Here is an 18,745-nt window from a genome sequence, read left to right as displayed (position 1 = left end):
ACATGTTGACGAAGAGGGCCACTGGCAACTCCAGGCTTTCATATCCATCCAGCTAGTAATCCAGAAGAAATAACTCTTTTCCCCAACATCCAAATAATTTCTTCCAAAGGACTCTGATAGGCCAAGGTTAGACCAATTGCTGTGTCCAGAATGGGGCACTTTGGCTAACCTGGGTTATCAGCCCACCCTGTGGCAGGTGAGGTAACAACCTCACTAGAATTACATAGAGTGAGGGAGGGGCAGTTCCTAAAAGGAGGCAATGTAGGGCAGATGAAAAAGTAGCAATGACTGTTACACACGTATTTACAAACCACCTACCGAATGAAAAATCTTGCCTAGAGGTGTGAATACTTGGCTGAAGAATCTGATTATGGAATATTTCACAGTTCAGTTTATATATATCAAAGCAGGATGCTTTTTCCTGGATTGGCTAATTGAAAAAGTTGGTTAAGACGTGAATTGTAATAATGATACATATTCCAAGTGAAGTTATTTTCTGAGTGTCAAATCTTTCTAGATATTTGTAATTCTTCAAATGTTTATAGTTGGCTTCCAACACCTAAATTGATAGTAAACTTTTAAGCAACTTACCTTTATCTTTCTCAAACATTCAACTTGGCTTTTAGGGTAACGATAACTCCCTTTCAGCTCTATGTTATTAGTTTTGTGATATTTAATTGATGACAAGTTAAATATTTAATTGATGACAAATTTAATTTGTTATTTTGAAGAATAAGTAGAATAAAAAGGTTTGTGAAGAAGCACAGTTAACTTGGCAAGCATACAACTTGACACTGGCGTCAGATGCATCTAAGTCTTGATCCAGTCCTAGGTCTACTACCACGTACTGGATGCTCTTCACTGATCTATATCAAGTATTAAGTATTTAGATTGTTTTGGAATGTATTTTTGTTTCACCTTTATTCTTGACTTAGTTTTATATCCTTACTTTTGCTTTCTCTTTTTCTTCATAAATGTTATCTTGTTGTATTGTTCATCTTTTTAAGCCATCTTGAATCCTTTTGGTAATAGTTGTCATATAAGTCTTCCGTAAGTTGTTGGAATTTGGACAACTTTTTACTTTCTAATCTCAGTTTTCTCTTCACTTAATGGGAGTGATAACACATACTTTGGAGGGTTGTTTTGAGTATTTGAGATAATATTTGTAAAATGTTTAGCTTGGAATCTGCCACGTCATAGACTCAAAATAAATAGCAGCTATTGTTATTATTATTATTATTATTATTATTTGAGACAAAGTCTCACTCCATCACCCAGGCTGAAGTGCAGCAGTGTGATCTCGGCTCACTGCAACCTCCATGTCCTGGGTTCAAACGATTCTTGTGCCTTAGTCTTCCGAGTAGCTGGGACTACAGGTGCACACCACCACGCCTGGCTAATTTTTGTATTTTTTTTGGCAGGGATGGGGTTTTGCCATGTTGCCCAGGCTGGTCTCGAACTCCTGAGCTCAAGCAATCTGCCCACCTCAGCCTCCCAAAGTGCTGGGATTACAGGTGTGAGCCACCATGCCCGGCCTGTTGCTGTGTCTTAAAAACGGGAAACACTATAGCTTCCGCATGTAAAGGATAAGGTTTTCTGGTTTTTACTTGCATCCTTGAGCATAGATTCATATATAAATATAGGGATTCAGAATTCTGTTAACTGTCCTCTTAACTGTAGGGTAACTGGAATTGGCCATTTTTGTTGAGTGGATCCCAAATGTCAGTATCTACAGGTCTTTTTTTCTTGTTCCAATATCCGAGAAAGGAAACCAGGTTAAGCATCCCTAATACAAAAATTAAAGATCTTAAATGCTTCAATATCCGAAACTTTTTGAGAGCCGACATGTTGCCACGAATGGAAAATTCCATGCTTGACCTCATGTGACAAGTCGCAATTAAAATACAGTCAAAACTTTGTTTTATGCATAAAATTATTTTAAAAATTATATAAATTGCCTTCAGGCTATGTGTATAAGGTATATATGAAAAACAAATGAATTTCATGTTTAGACTTGGGTCCCATCCCAAGCCTTCTCTTTATGTTTTGCAAATATTCCCAAATCCAAACAAATCCAAAATCTGAACAAATTCAAAATCCAAAACAATTCTGGTTCCATTTTGGATAAGGGGTACTCATTCTATATTGCACTCTCCTCTCTGGCAGATATAAGACTAGCTGCCTATTATCTGGAAGCTAAGTGAAGGAAAGGGATATTGATCAGAATGAAGAGCCTGTTATACTACTTTAAGCTGTACTTGATGTTTAAGATCAGAACTGTTACTCATCTTCTCTAGAAATGTGTCTATCAAAGTACCATTGTGGGGAAGTGTAGTTGCCTGGTGTTGATGATGTAATCAGGGCATCTAGCTACTCTTCTAAAAGATTTTCAACCAATACTTTTGTATTTAGCCTTACTCCTCTACCCATCTGGTCTTCATAAGTGTTTCTGTATAGTTATGATCAGTTTAGTTAGTTCTGGAGTAAACAAACATTTCAGGTTAATAAATGGGTCTTTGACTTCCATTGTGTTCAGTTGCATACATTGTTTACCTAATGGGTTTAGGGACCTTAGGACTTGATGTCTTTTTTTTCTTCTTCTGATACTTAATCTTTTGACATGAACTTATTTGGTATAGCATTGATATTTGACTAAATAGCTCATTGACTTACTTAGGAGAATGAGAAAATGCCTTGACTATTCCTTCACCCCAGATAATTTCATTTGAATATTATTTAATTATATAACATGGGTATTTAAAGGAGGTCTTCTAAAAGTGGTAGATGATAAGGTTATAACTTGATGGGAGATTTGAGTATCCTCTCAGTTCATTAAACCACAAATATTATTGATGGCCTTAAAATAACTGAATCTTCTTTTTAAAGAAATGTCAAAAGTAATTTGACTTGATCTCCTATTGCAATTACTTTTACCTAACATGGATTATATAAATGTCTTATTTGTTCTAAATATGTTGCCTGTTACTTTCATTGAGTATTAGCTTGTTGTCATATTGTCGATCATGTAGATCACGTTGTCATACTGTAGATCATGCAGATCATACTAAACTATGTAAGCCCCTTCCAGTATTATACATGTGGTGACTTAAATTATTTTTTACATTAGCGGTTTATGGTACCATTACCTTGACATCAGAGTACCTTGGTGCCATTACCTTGACATCAGAGTAATTTAGACTATTAAAAGATATTTACTGTTTGGAGTTTAATTGGGCAAGATTGAAGATAATTTATAATATCTACATTTTATATTTTTAAAAATTTAATACTTTGTTTTTTCCTAAGAGTAAGCTCTGTTGAGTAGTTTGTTTTTCTTCCTGTTGCCCATAGTTGACAGACTATAATAAGACCCTGTATTATTATTATTATTTTTAAACAGAATCTTGCTCTGTTGCGTGGGCTGGAGTGCAGTAGTGCAATCTGGCTCAAACAATTCTTATGCCTTCTGTGCCTTCTGCCTCCCAGGCTCAAGCAGTTCTAGTGCATCAGCCTCTCAAGAACCTGGGATTACAGGTGCATGCCATGAACCACCTAATTTTTGTATTTTTAGTAGAGATGGGGTTTCATCATGTTGGCCAGGCTGGTATCGAACTCCTGGCCTCCAGTGATCTACCCACCTTTGCCTCTGAAAGTGCTGGGATTACAGGCATGAGCCACCATGCCTGAACAAGACCCTGCTTTTGATTAAGTCTTTTAAACAATTAAAAATAAATAAAACCTTCAAAGAGAGACTACCTTTTCCCATCCTCCATTTAAAAAACTAACCTTCTAAAACTTCTACATAGTATATAAAATTTAAACATTTTTCCTATGAAATATATTCATACTGATATATTTTCTTGATTGTTTTGATCTCAGTTTGCCCTTCTACACATAAGAATTATGCATCTTTGGAATAAGGGTTCCTTTTTTGAAAATAGAAACCACTCTAGCTACTTTAAGCAGAAGGGGGTTTAGCATAGTGAATTAAGTGCTTACAAAATCACTGGAGAAACAGTCTAAGAGAGAATCCCAGAACAACAGAGTGCCAGAACAGTATAAAGCTGAAACTGGCCAGCCAAGTGAAATACTACCTCTACTACAATAAAGAACCTGAAGCTGTCTCCAGGATTACATCATTTTAGCTGTGATCTTTGGTGAACAGGAAGCTGCTGTGCCATAACTATAGATTCTAGAAGCAAAGTATGCCATAACTATAGATTCTAGAAGCAACCAGGAGAAGTGATGCCACTTGTGCTCCCTCTCACTCTCCATTAAATTAGGGAGTCAACACTGGAACCTCTGTTAAAGCTGCTTCAGAAAAACCAAGTATCTTTACATCTATTCTAAGCAGCACAAGTTGGTTGTGAATTATAGTTAACACCATCTTTCCTTGTTTCAAATCTCATGTTAGTGCATCTGATTAGTTAAACCAAAATCACATCTGAAACTTTGGCTGCTAAGGATTCCAGGCAATACAGCTTCTAGCTTTCCAACTCTATAAAATAGAAAGGTATCTTGGAAGCTGGAATGGATAGGTGATGCCAGTTTATCATATTCTCTACAAGCAGAGGTGTTAAGAGTTTAGGGTCTGTAGTCAGGCAGCCTGGATTTTAACTTTGGGTTTGCCTCTTGTGAGCTCTCTGACGTTGGGCAAATTGCTTAACTGCCCTGTGTTCTAGTTTTTCCTCTCACGCAGTAGGTATCTATCCCATAGTGTTGTTTGAGTATTTAATGAAGAATGTGGTAAGACTTGCATTAATTCTTACTCAGACATTTAATGTAATTTTCTGGGAAGCAATCTGGGCCTGGAGTTTTCTTTGTGGTAAGTTTTATATTTATGAATTCAGTTTTTGAAATAGTATAGACTATTTGGATTTTCCATTTCTTCTTGTGTCAGTTTTAGTAGTTGTGTTTTTCTAGGAGTTTGTCCATTTCATCTAAATTTTTAAAGTTAGTTTTCATAAATATCCTTTTATTATTATTTTTTAATGTCTACAGGATTTATAGTAATCTCCCTGTATCACATTGATACTTCTTCCTTTTTTCTTATTAGTCTTATTAAGGATTTATCAGTTTTATCAATCTTTTCAAAGAAACAACGTTTAGTATTATTGATCCTCTCTCCTGTGTTTGTTTTCTACTTCATTAACCTGTACTCTTTTAGGGATCTATTTTGCTTATTTTTCAAATTTTTGCAATGAATGCTTATTAACTTTTGGCCTTGCTATATTTTTTTCTGTAAGCCTGGATTTAGCTGCATGTCATATGTTTTGAAATGTATTTCTATTGTCATTCAATTCAAAATACTTTATAATTTTCTTTGTTTTTTCAGAGATAGAGCCTCACTCTGTTGCCCAGTTTGGAGTGCCATGGCTTGATCATTGCTCACTACAGCCTCAAACTCCTATGCTCAAGCAATCCTCTTGCCTCAGCTTCCTGAGTAGCTAGGACTACAGGCAGACACCACCACATCCTACTAATTATTTTTATTTTAAAATTTTTTTGAGGCAGAGTCTCGCTGTTGTCAACCAGGCTGGAGTGCAATGGCACAATCTCGGCTTACTGCAACCTCTGCCTCCTGGGTTCAAGCGATTCTCCTGCCTCAGCCTCCCCATTAGCTGGGATTACAGGCCCCTGCCACCACACCTGGCTAATTTTTGTATTTTTAGTAAGGATGGGGTTTCACCATGTTGGCCAGGCTGGTCTCAAACTCCTGACCTCTGGTGATCTACCCGCCTCAGCCTCCCCAAAGTGCTGGGATTACAGGCGTGAGCCACTGTGCCCAGCCTATTTTTATTTTTTGTAGATATGGGGTCTTGCCATGTTGCTCAGGCTGGTCTGGAATTCCTGGCCTCAAGCAGTCCTCCTGCCTCAGCCTTCCAAAGTGTTAGGATTACAGACATGAGCCACTGCACCTGGCCTATAGTTTTTATTATGTGTTCTTTTTCTGTTTCACAGGTTATTTATAAGTACATTGCCTAGTTTCCAAATATATTTGGCTTTTCAAATATCTTTTTCTTTATTTTTGTTTGCTTATGAGTCCGAAGTTATTTTATATCTAAGATTTTTCTATCATGGGAAATATAAAACATACATAAAGCTAGAGAGAAGAATACAATAATCATTCAGGTACTGATAAGCTTCAACAATTTTAACTCATGAACAGCTGTGTTTATTCTCACTTCTCCCATTGCCCCACCACCATTATTTTGAAGCAAATCTCAGATGGCATTTTTTCTTTAAATATTTCATTATGAACTTATAAAAATGACATTAAAAATCACAATACCACATCAACCCAGAATAATTAATTGTTGTCATGAAATATCTGATCAGTTTTCAAATTTTCCCCATTTTGTCATAATTTTTCTTTATAATTTGATTATTTTGGAAGAGGATCCAAATAAAATCCAAGCATTATTATTGGTTGATATGTCCCACACTTAAAAACCTGGCTTTCAGCAACACCAGCAAAATTATTCATTATGCTAAAACATACATACCTTGCATACTCAATATACCTCCCCATTCCTAGGTAAGCTTTGAAATTCAACTTTTCTCTCCTAGCTCCATAGGCTGTTAAAGAAGCAGCTTATCTTCTTGGTTCTTTCTTTTGGAATTGACCAATATCCCCAGGAGAAAAGTGGTTGCAAAAGTCAGAGTAACCTTTGTAGGTTTTCTCCTTTTAAAGATATAAGACTGCAAGCCAAGTGCTGTGGCTCACATCTGTAATCCCAGCACTTTGGGAGGCCAGGGTTGAAGATCACTTGAGCCCAGGAGTTTGAATCCAGCCTGGGTAATATAGGGAGACCCCATCTCTACAAAAAATTTAAAAAATTAACCAGGTGTGGTGGTGCATACTTTTAGTTCCAGCTGCTAGGGAGCCTGAGGTAGGAGGATCGCCTGAACCCAGCTGGGTGACAGGCTGGGTGACAGTGAGGCTGCGTGACAAAGTAAGATCCTGTCTCAAAAAAAAAAAAAAAGATATCAGACTTGTAAATCTTCACTGTCTTTGCTCTCTGATGTCTTCAAGTAATGCTTTAAAATATTTTGTTCATCTTTTATAGTTATCTTGAGTAGGAGATATATCTGAATTATCTAATCTGTCATTATTAGAAGGGAAAGTCCCCTTACCACTTAAATTTTGAACATTTTGAACACTAAACTTACTATATGTTTAGATAACATGACTGCAATATTTGGCTTTATTTCAAAGGTTCTGAAGCAAAAACACCTGGATGATTGCCTGCGACATGTATCTGTAAGAAGATTTGAATCATTTAATCTGTTTTCAGTAACAGAAGGCAAAGAAAGGGAAACTGAAGAGGAGGTTGGTGCATGGGTCCAATATACAAGCATCTTCTGTCCTGAATACAGTATCTCCTTAAGGTAACCATTATTCTAGTTAAGATTTGTAAACACTAGATTTCTCTTGGATAAGAAAAACAATCTAATAAGAATCATCATTATTCTATTGAGTTTACGGGCAATCTTTTTCAGAACTTAGGTTTTACAACTTGTTTTAGGAAATCCTGCTATTTTAACTGGGTCTTGCTGTATTATCAGACTAAAGGAAACAAATTCTCACAAATATAGTGGCATTTGAAGATAAGGTGGTTGCAAATCGAAGGGTTCATTTAAACATTCTGTCATAGCATTTGTTTATGACAAAAAGCCATGTTTGTTCTGAGGCAAAGAAGGGGCTGAAAGTGAAAACAGAATTTTTCCAAACTACCCTTCAAGTAGTAATCTGAAAAATCAAGCTTTGGTATTTTTTCCATTTATTTTTTTTTATTACTTTCAGAATAGAATCAATCTTAAGACTAAAGGAGAAAATTCAACTGAAAACACTGATATTGTAAGAAGCATATGGACTGTTCTGACTTTAAAAATCATTAGAAAAGAGACAAGAGAGTTACAGACTGCAATAACAAGATACCATTTTACTGAATTAATTTTCTCTCACAGTTATGTTCTAGCATGTTGCAATATTACTGTAGGTGTTTGATTTTATAAAATCTGCCTTTTCTGACAGTATTTCACATTTTGAAAGGGACGGAGGAGCACATTTACAGTAACTGTAAGAAGAGCAAAAAACATTTTAAGTGTAAATGTGACTGAATAAGGTTTAGGTGAGGCTAGGAATAATTTTAAGAAAAAAATTTTCACAAAGGGTATCTTTTTATAGTATATGTTTCTCGAGCTATTTTAGTTTAGAATATCTAAGCTTTAAAATATATCATAATAGCTAAAAATTTGGGATTTGGATAAAAATTGACTAGGTTGGGCAGGAAAGAACAATTGGAATCTGGTTTTATAATATTATTTTACTGAAAATGCCGGCTGGGCGCAGTGGCTCATGCCTGTAATCCTAGCACTTCAGGAGGCCAAGGTGGGTGGATCACTTGAACCTAGGAGTTCAAGACCAGCCTGGGCAACATGGCAAAACCCCACCTTTACAAAAAATACAAAAATTAATTGGGCATGGTGGCATGTGCCTATGGTCTTAGCTACTCCAGAGGCTGAGGTGGAAAGATTGATTGAGCCCGGGAGGTTGAGGCTGCTGTGAGGTGTGATTGTGCCATTGCATTCTAGCCTGGGTGACAGAGTAAGACTCTGCTTCAAAAAAAAAAAAAAAAAAATCAAAGTAAAGAAAATGCCAAATAAAACATATAAACTTACAGATTTTGGGGTGTACCTGTACATTAATTATGAGATTCTAATTAGGATACCCCAACTGCTTTGCCTTTTGATGGAGATAATCAGTTTTGTCCTTGGTTAGAAAGGAAAGAAAGGTATATGCTTACTCTGTGTCGGTATAGAGCTAGGTGTTTTGATGTATTCCATTTCAAGTGATCCTTACAATAACTTTGTGAAGCAGGAATGGAAATGATTAAACATTTAGAAGGAAATGAAAGACAAGAAAGGACAGAGTGATCCAGTAGGGGTCTTTAGGTATAAAGTTCTAAAACTTATATTCTGCATCCACTGGTGAAAAGAGACAATAAGTATAAATTATAGCAAGAATAATTTCCTGACATCTTCAAGGCCCTGGTAAGGGTTAGCCAGTGAGAATGTGAAATAGTCTCTTCTTGAGATCTTTCAAAGCAAGTCATGGTTATCCACTTGTGGAGATGATCCTCATGTAGTACTATCCAGAGCCCACGCTATAGAGTAAACTGGGACTCCTTTCTAACAGCATTGTTCTTTGTGATATATCTTCTTGTGACATATGAAAGAATAAATGTATATCTATACAAATATGACATTGAGTTGGAAAAAAGACACGTGACTGAGCTAAAATTTTGGCTTCATTGGCTGCCAAGATTTTTTTTTTCAAACTAGTTAGTATCTGTCCACATTAGTGCAAAAATAACAGTACTTTGGGAGGCCGAAGCAAGAGGATCACTTGAGGCCAGGAGTTCAAGACTAGCCTTGGCAACATAGGGAAACCCTGTCTCTACAAAAAATTTTAAACATTAGCCAGGGGTGGTGGTATGTGCTTGTAGTCCCAGGTACTCAGGAGGCTGAGGCAGGAGAATCCTTACAGCCCAGGATTTCAAGGCTGCAGTGAGCCATGATCATGCCACTGCACTCCAGTTCGGGTGATAGAGCGAGACCCCTTTAGGGATTACAGGCTTGAGCCACCATGCCTGGCCAGGGTTTCTGTTTTTTTTTTGTTTTGTTTTTTAATATTACTTGGAATAGCCCAAAGCAGTGGTTTAGAAGTAGTTTTGAAATGAAGTGGAGTACTCTCATCTTCCTCTATATTTTTTAAGTTTGTTTGATCAGCAGTAATGACGATTGAAAAAAAAGGGATGAATAGTGTTAAATTCAAACCAATAAATATTTAATAGCACCTTCTATATATATATAAACAGAAATAAATATAAATATACAATACTATGCTTAAGGAGCTGAAATAGATAAAAGTTAAATAATAAAAATAATTAAATAAGGAAAGTTAACTATTCAGTGTAAGAACTCTCACCAGGCTGTGCATAAGTACTTTCAAAATGAGTGGAATACTCACACTTAATAGAAGTTTAGAGGTAGGAGTGATTTTTGGAAATGATTTTTAAGAAAACTGGATCTGGAAGTACTTGAAAGTTCTGGGAGAAGGGGATGCCCAGATGATGGCAAAGGTACTAGAAAATACACAGGGTAAGAAAGAGCAAGACAGAATCATCAGAGGCTACTGAGAAGAGGCCATTGCAGTCTTTAGCTGGAGGAATGATTATCAATATATATTGTGGATCTGCTCCAGGTTCTTGGTTTTTTTTTTTCTTTTTAGAGAAGGAGTCTCAATCTGTCACCCAGGCTGGAGTGCAGTAGCCCATTCTCAGCTTACTGCAACCTTTACCTCCAGGGTTCAAGTGACTCTCCTGCCTCAGCCTCCTGAGTAGCTGGGATTACAGGTGTGTGCCATCACACCTGGCTAATTTTTTTGTATATTTAATAGAGACAGGGTTTCACCATGTTGGGCAGGCTGGTTTTGAACTCCTGAAATCAAGTGACCCACCTGCCTTGGCCTCCCAAAGTGCTGGGATTACAGGTGTGAGCCACCACGCCCAGCCTGCTCCAGGTTCTATTAAGGGGCTAAGCATTGGAGATTTTGGGCTGGGCACAGTGGCTCATGCCTGTAGTTTCAGCACTTTGGGAGGCTGAGAAGGGTGGATCACTTGAGCCTAGGAGTTTGAGACCAGCCTGGCCAACATGCTGAAACCCTGTCTCTACTAAAAATACAAAAAAAATTAGCCGGACATGGTGGTTCATGCCTGTAATCCCAGTATCCCAGTTACTCGGTGGCTAACACATGAGAATTGCTTGAACATGGGAGGTGGAGGTTGCAGTCAGATGAGATTGTGCCACTGAACTCCAGCCTGGTGACAAAGTGAGACTCTGTATCAAAAAAAAAAAAAAAAAATAGACACTGGGGATGTTACAAGTTCCTCACAAATCATAATCGTAAACCCCATTTTCACTTTCTCAGTTCTTATCGCCTAAGATCACCTGCCACAGCTTAACAGAGATAACACACACAGGGTGATCAGCACTTGTTATCAATACTTATTAGTTTTGTCTATCTTAAACTTTTGTTACCCATTCGTTTCTGTCTCCTTAAAGTTTTATTAGAGTTGAAATGAATACCCCCAAGAGGGTTAATGCCTAGGTATTTGTGAATTCAAAATACCTAGTTGTATCTTGTTTATATAAGCAGTGACCTTAAAAACTTTGACCATTATTTTCTGTCAGCCTTACATGATAATAATTAAAATGAAGGAATAATTTTCCCTTAGTGACTTTTCATCTGAAGCTAAAGTTTAAACAATGTAAAAGTTAGGTTACAAAATTCCCAAGGTTTGTTGTCGTCTTTGTCTACCTGTGGATGGTTGACTCTTTGTTTCAAATTACGTGTTGAGGGTTATGAAATGAAAATCCAGGGTATGACTCCTGGATTTTGTTCCTTGACAAACTATTCTTGCCTTTCTGGTACTTTCTTTCTTTCTCTTTTTTGAGACGGTCTCACTCTGTTGCCCAGGCTGGTATGCAGTGGCATGATCATAGCTCACTGAAGCCTTGACCTCCCAGGCTTAAGCAATCCTCCCGCCTTAGTCTCCCAAGTGGCTAGGACTACAGTTACATGCCACCATGCCCAGCTAATCTTTGTATATTTTGTAGAGATGGGGTTTTGCTGTGTTGCCCAGGCTGGTCTCAAACTGCTGGGGTCAAGGGATCTGCCTGCCTTGACCTCCCAAAGTGCTGGGATTACAGGCGTAAGCCACTATGCCTGGACTTTGGTACTTTGTTTCTTAGAACTTTGTAGAAGAGGCTCTTGTTATTAGATAGATGCAAGTATATAAGCTAAGAGACACCAGGAGATGTTTATACTAAAATTCTTTAATTAAAATTTCCTTTTCCCTATCTCATAAACTGTAATCTGTTGTATAAAGCTTGCTGTGTAGATACAAGAAATTGTTCCTATCTCCCATATTTCAACTTAATTTCAGCACAGCAGGAATTTGCATATTCTGGAAGCTTTAAATTGCTTCCATTATATATGGAACCATAGAAGTGCCTGAGTTATTCATTTATAAGTGTATATGTGTCTTAGGTATAGAAAAAGCTGAGAGGCCTGAACTGTCCTTCTTTGTTTGAATAAAACTACTGTTTCTATGGTAATTGCTGAATTAGAAGGCTAGAACTCTTGACTTTTGCCTTGTCCTGGGAACTTAGAATGGGCAAAAAGTCAAGAATGACTTTGTCTTTGACTGTGTTGCATCTTTCTATTATAACAAATGCACTACACCGAGATCATACCTTCCATTTCTAGGGAAAGAAAAAGACAAACCAAACCCTCACGTCATTATTTTAGTTATATAGCTTGTGAATGTTCAGTAAATAAAAACTAGTGATTAGATGGTTTGCTTATGAAATTAGATGTATGGCAGATTATTTTTGTATGTGTGGTATAACCTAGGTACGTATATAGAGCTTGGCAAGGCTGGCATCTAAGACAAATACGAATACTGCATCTATATTTAAAAGCATAGTTTTATTGTTAGTAGTGATATTAACAACAGAGGCGATTATAGCAATAAAACAACGTTTTTTAGGACCTTTAAAATATGATCCGTAGTTTCCAGAAAACTGTGAATTCCATTGTGTCACATTTTTATGGATCTTAAATCATAGATATGGGCTAGTATAACTTAGTTTTCTAATTTGTTTTAAATTTCATTGCAATTTTTTATGTAACGTGCTTACATATAAATATACTGTTTCAGTAAATTGAAATGTTCCCTTAAACATTTTCCAAATCCCAATATAGTACATGTAGAAACCATCTACTAATTTCCTAAAACTCATAAGACTGGAAAACATCTCTTTAGCTGTTTTTAAAATTTTTAATTTTTAACCACTTATTTTTGAAAGAACTCCAAAGCATCTAGAATTAAGTTTGTTTGTTTGTTTGTTTGCTTGTTTTGAGACAGAGTCTTGCTCTGTCACCAGGCTGGAGTGCAGTGGCGCGATCTTGGCTCACTGCAACCTCCGCCTCCCTGGTTCAAGCGATTCTCCTGCCTCAGCCTCCTGATTAGCTGGGACTACAGGCATGTGCCACCACGCCCAGCTAATTTTTGTATTTTTAGTAGAGACGGGGTTTCACCATGTTGGCCAGGATGGTCTCGATCTCTTGACCTCATGATCCACCCACCTTGGCCTCCCAAAGTGCTGGTATTACAGGCGTGAGCCACCGCGCCTGGCCTAGAATTAAGTTTTTAAAACCTTCTGAAAACCTCTCCTCTTTGTTCTTCTGCAGCCTTTTAGGACCCACTCCACTCTCTGGCTTACTTTGTATTTTTGGATCAATTTTCTTTTACTCACAATACAATTTACATAACAAAATTTGCTATTTTAATCACTTTAAAGTATGCAATTCGGTGGTTTTAAGTATATTTACAATGTTGTACAGCCTTCACCACTATTCCAGAACTTTTTCATTACCCTGAAAAGAAACCCCATATACATTGGCTGTAACTCCCCATTCTCCTCCTTCCTCTAGTCCCTGGCAACCAGTACTTGACTTTCTGTCTCTATGTGTTGTCTGTTCTGGACACTTTATGTAAATGGAATCCTACAATATGTGGCCCTGTATGTCTGTCTTCTTTCACTGAGCATAATCTTTTTAAATTTAAGATTCAGCCATATTGTACCACATAACAGTACCTCATACCTTTTTTATGGCATCCCACTGTATGGCTAATGTATTTTGTTTTTTTCATCAGTTGATGAACATTTGGATTGTTTCTAATTTTGGGCTATTATGAGTAATGCCACTATGAATATGCATGTACAAGTTTTTGTGTGAACATATGCTTTTAATTCTCTTGGGTATGTACCCAGGAGTGGAATTGCTGGGTCATGTGGTAACTCTATGTTTAACTTTTTGAGGAATAGCCAACTATTTTTCATAGCGCTGTACCATTTTATATTCTAGGAATGTATGAGTGTTTTAGTTTCTCCCCATGCTTATCAGTGAAGCACTTGTTAATTTTTCTTCTTTTTTAAAAAATATTATAACCCTTATAGTGGATATGAAGTGATATCTCACTGTGGCTTTGATATGCATTTCTCTATTGTCTGATGATGTTGAGTATCTTTTCATGTGCTTATTGGCCATTTGTATTTTTTTTCTTTTTTTTGAGAAATGCCTATTCAAGTTCTTTGCCTGCTTTTTTTTTAATGTTTTATTTTCTTTCCAATGGGACTTTTGCACTCCTGTCTTTGTGTTTTTAATTGAGCTGTCTCTTTTTATTGTCAGAATTATTTTTATATATTCTGGATATTAGACCCTATCATACATGTGATATTTGCAAATATTTTCTCCTAGCCTGTGCATTTTCTTTTAACTTTCTTGATATGTAGTATCTTTTGATGCACAAAATTTTTAATTTTGATGAGGTGCGACATGTCTATTTTTTCATTTGTTATCTATAATTTTAATGTCATATTTATCCATGGCTTGCTTTTCACCTCTAGTTTCAACCTCTTCGCATGTTTAGGCTTCAGATTTTTCCTCTAGCAGCTTTTCTTTTTCCCTCTTCAAATAATTATCTGCCCCAATGACTCGTTCCTCAGTCCTTACTCAGCAGGCCATTTTTAGGAAGAAACTCAAAGTTCCTCAGTTCTAGGATAGCTTTAGGTGCTTGTGAAAAAAACGGTTTGGCCCTGGGGAGAAGTATCTGGCCATTGTTAATGGTTTGGGATAAAGCTTTGAAGTTTAGGACAAAGATGGAGTGAACTTTTTATACTCTGAATATGTTGGCAAAAAATCGTAGTTGTCACATAACATTAATTACAAGTATAATGCTAAGACTCAAGTTTTTAAGAATTTAAGTTTGAGCAGTTTTTTTTTGTTATAGGCATTACTAGCGAACTACAGAGATCAGACAGAACCTAGGTAAATAGTTGAAAAACTAAGACTAGACAAGAGCTTGTAGAGTTGACGCTTGAATAAAGTAGATGACTCAGTGAAAAAGAACAGTCCTTAAGTTTGGAACAAATGAAATGGAACTTGAAGTAACCAAACTGAATCTTTGTCATACTATATTGATAGCAGTTTTCCTATAATTAGAACTAACTTCTTATAGTTTTGAAAGTAGTGATTATTAACATTATTCTTTCATAAGATGCCATCTTTTAGGGTTTTTAAACCCTGATAATTTCATGGATAATTGATTTCATTTTTATAAGTATCTTAGAGGTATAGGATGAGGTTTACTGTTTCTCTACTGCCTACCCCCTTAAAAAGGTCATAGGGTAAGCATTCTGTTTCTTTAAGAAATAATGCTTTCGGCCGGGCATGGTGGCTCACGCCTGTAATCCCAGCACTTTGGGAGGCTGAGATGGGCGGGTCACAAGGTCAGGAGTTTGAGACCAGCCTGGCCAACATAGTGAAACCCCATCTCTACTAAAAATACAAAAATTAGCCAGGTGTGGTGGCGGACACCTGTAATCCCAGCTACTCGGGAGGCTGAGGCAGGAGAATCGCTTGAACCCGGGAGGCAGAGGTTGCAGTGAGCTAAGATCGCACCATTGCATTCCACCCTGGGCAACAGTGCAAGACTCCATCTCAAAAAAGAAATAATGCTTTCAAGAATGACAAGTTTTGCTTCAGTGATAAGTTGAAATCAAATTTTTTATTTTGAATAGTGTTTTTAACTTTTAAAACATGTACTTAACTTCTATTATCTGTTTGTTTTTTAGAAATTAAAAAAAATTACCATTATTACAAAATGTGTGCATGTTATTTCTAGTTGTTTCAGATTTAATTACAAGTATTTATTTCATCCTGATATATGAGAGACAGAGAGAGAGAGACAGATGCAAGAAGAAGAGAATATTCTTATTAAAATTAGGCCATAAAACAATTCCACTTTTAGCAATGTATCTTAAGTAAACAATCAGAAATAGATTTGATGTTTTCCACAAGAATGTTCACTGCAGCAGTGTGCACAATAGCACAAAATTGGGCACAATCTTAAAATCCAACATAAAGTTCTGGTTCAGTAAATTATGGTGCAGACATCCATTGAACTTGGCAGCCATTAAAATCATGTTATGGGATATTACTTAATGATGTGGGAAACTGTTTATAATACATAATTTGTTATAATTGGTGAATAACAAATTGCAAAACAATATGGACAAGTGCTTTCAGTTCTTTAATAAAAGGAATATGTGAACATAGAATAAGATTTGAAGGCTGCGTACCAGAATTCTCATGTTATCTCTCCATGTTAGGATTATGAGCAGTTTTTTCTTGAAGGAACCGTATATTGCTTTTATATTAAAACTTTTTTTGGATTTCAATACTGTATTGTTGATAATTTTAATAGTTTTATCTTACACTTTTTTTTTTTTTTTGAGATGGAGTTTCGCTCTTGTCACCCAGGCTGGAATGCAATGGCACGATCTCGGCTCACAGCAGCCTCTGCCTCCCGGGTTCAAGCGATTCTCCTGCCTCAGCCTCCTGAGTAGTTGGGATTACAGACGCCTGCCACTACACCTGGCTAATTTTTGTATTTTTAGTAGAGACAGGGTTTCACCATGTTGGCCAGGCTGGTCTTGAACTCCTGACCTTAGGTGATTCTACCTGCCTCAACCTCCTAAAGTGCTGGGATTATAGGCGTGAGTCATCTTGCATTTTGGAGGTTAAATATTTTGCTCCTTTTCATCTTTTCTTAGTATTTACTGTAGTTTTCCATATTAGTGTAAATAACCTCATCTCTACCTGGAATCTTATAGGCCCAGAGAAGACAAAGAATCATTATGTTATTATGATTGTTTTATTTGTGATTGGTGACTTTGTTTTTTCAGATTATGGTACTTTGGGGCCTAGTGCTTATTTGGTCAGTCATATTGCAAATAACTTTTTTCTTTTTCTTTTTCTTTTTTTTTTTTTTGAGACAGAGTCTCGCTCTGTCACCCAGGCTGGAGTACAGTGGCGCGATCTCCACTCACTGCAAGCTCTGCCTCCCGGGTTCATGCCAATCTTCTGCATCAGCTTCCTGAGTAGCTGGGACTACAGGTGCCTGCCACCACGCCCAGCTAATTTTTTTGTATTTTTAGTAGAGACGGGGTTTCACTGTGTTAGCCTGGATGGTCTCGATCTCCTGACCTGGTGATCCACCCGCCTTGGCCTCCCAAAGTGCTGGGATTACAGGCGTGAGCCACCAGACCCGGCCAACTTTTTTCATCTCATTTAATTACCCTGTCAAAGAACTGGGCCTCTGTGGCAGAAATAAAGAAAAGCTCTATTTTTATGGAAAGGGTAATACAGTTTACACGTATTCTCTTACTATGTTTTAGTTTGCTTGGCTGCCAAAACAAAACACCACATACTGGGGGGCTTAAGAGAAATTTAGTTTCTTGCAGCTCTGGGAGCTAGAAATCTGAGATCAAGGTGTTTGCAGGTTTGGTTTCTTCTGAGGCCTCTTCCCTTTGGCTTGCAGATGGCAGCCCTCACACTGCCTTTTCGGAGGCCATTCCTCTGTGCATGCATGACCCTGATGTCTCTCTGTGTCCTACCTCCTCTTTTTTTTTTTTTCAGTTGATAATTTATTTTATTTTATTTTAGTTTTATTTTTTGAGGCAGAATCTCGCTCTGTCACCCAGGCTGGAGTGCAGTGGCGTGATCTCAGCTCACTGCATCCTTCACCTCCCAGGTTCAAGCAATTCTCCTGCCTCAGCCTCCCGAGAGGCTGGGACTACAGGCGCATGCCACCACACCCGGCTCATTTTTGTATTTTTATTAGAGATGAGGTTTCACCATACTGGCCAAGCTGGTCTCAAACTCCTGACCTTGTGATCTGCCTGCCTCGGCCTCCCAAAGTGCTGGGATTACAGGCATGAGCCACTGCACCTGACCCCTTTTTTTAATTTGTAATTTTAATTTTCATTTTTTTCCATAAGTTATTGGGGTATAGGTGGTATTTGGTTGCATAAGTAAGTTCTTTTGTGGTGTTTTGTGAGATTTTGGTTCACCCATCAGCTGAGCAGTATACAGTGTACCATATTTGTTTATCCCTTGTACCCCTCCCACTCTTCCCCGCAAGTCCCCAAAGTCCATTGTATCATTCTTATGCCTTTGCATCCTCATAGCTTAGCTCCTACATATCAGTGAGAATATATGATGTTTGGTTTTCCATTCCCGAGTTACTTCATTTAGCATAATAGTCTCCAATCCCATCCAGGTCACTGCAAATGCCCTTAATTCATTCCTTTTTGTAGTATTCCATTGTATATATATATATATATATATATATATATATATATATATATATATATATATATATATATATATATACCACAGTTTCTTTATCCACTCGTTGATTGATGGGCATTTGGGTTGGTTCCATGATTTTGCAATTGTGAATTGTGCTGCTATAAACATGAGTGTGCAAGTGTCTTTTTCGAATAATGACTTATTTTCCTCTGGGTAGATACCAAGTAGTGGGATTGCTGGATCAAATGGTAGTTCTACTTTTAGTTCTTTAAGGAATCTCCACACTGTTTCCATAGTGGTTGTACTAGTTTTCATTCCCGCCAGCAGTGTAGAGGTGTTCCCTGATCACAGCATCCACGCCAGTATCTATTGTTTTTTGACTTTTTGATTATAGCCATTCTTGCAGGAGTAAGGTGGTATTGCATTGTGCTTTTGATTTGCTTTTCCCTGATC

At 37.2% G+C, this 18,745-nt stretch overlaps 1 protein-coding gene across 4 annotated transcripts in view; it reads left to right on the top strand.

Moving 5' to 3' along the window:
- Positions 1-18,745, top strand: part of CAMKMT (calmodulin-lysine N-methyltransferase) — a 412,109-nt gene that overhangs the window by 3,597 nt on the left and 389,767 nt on the right. For all 4 annotated transcript variants that reach the window (XM_063695910.1, XM_019021123.4, XM_055377815.2 and 1 more), the window contains exon 2: positions 7,220-7,392. In XM_063695910.1, the coding sequence (XP_063551980.1) occupies positions 7,220-7,392 (173 nt within the window). The remainder of the gene's footprint in view (positions 1-7,219; positions 7,393-18,745) is intronic.

This window comes from Gorilla gorilla, chromosome 12 (assembly GCF_029281585.2).
Source record: "Gorilla gorilla gorilla isolate KB3781 chromosome 12, NHGRI_mGorGor1-v2.1_pri, whole genome shotgun sequence".
NCBI classification, from domain to species: domain Eukaryota; kingdom Metazoa; phylum Chordata; class Mammalia; order Primates; family Hominidae; genus Gorilla; species Gorilla gorilla.
This window is presented reverse-complemented; position numbering and strand designations above follow the sequence as displayed.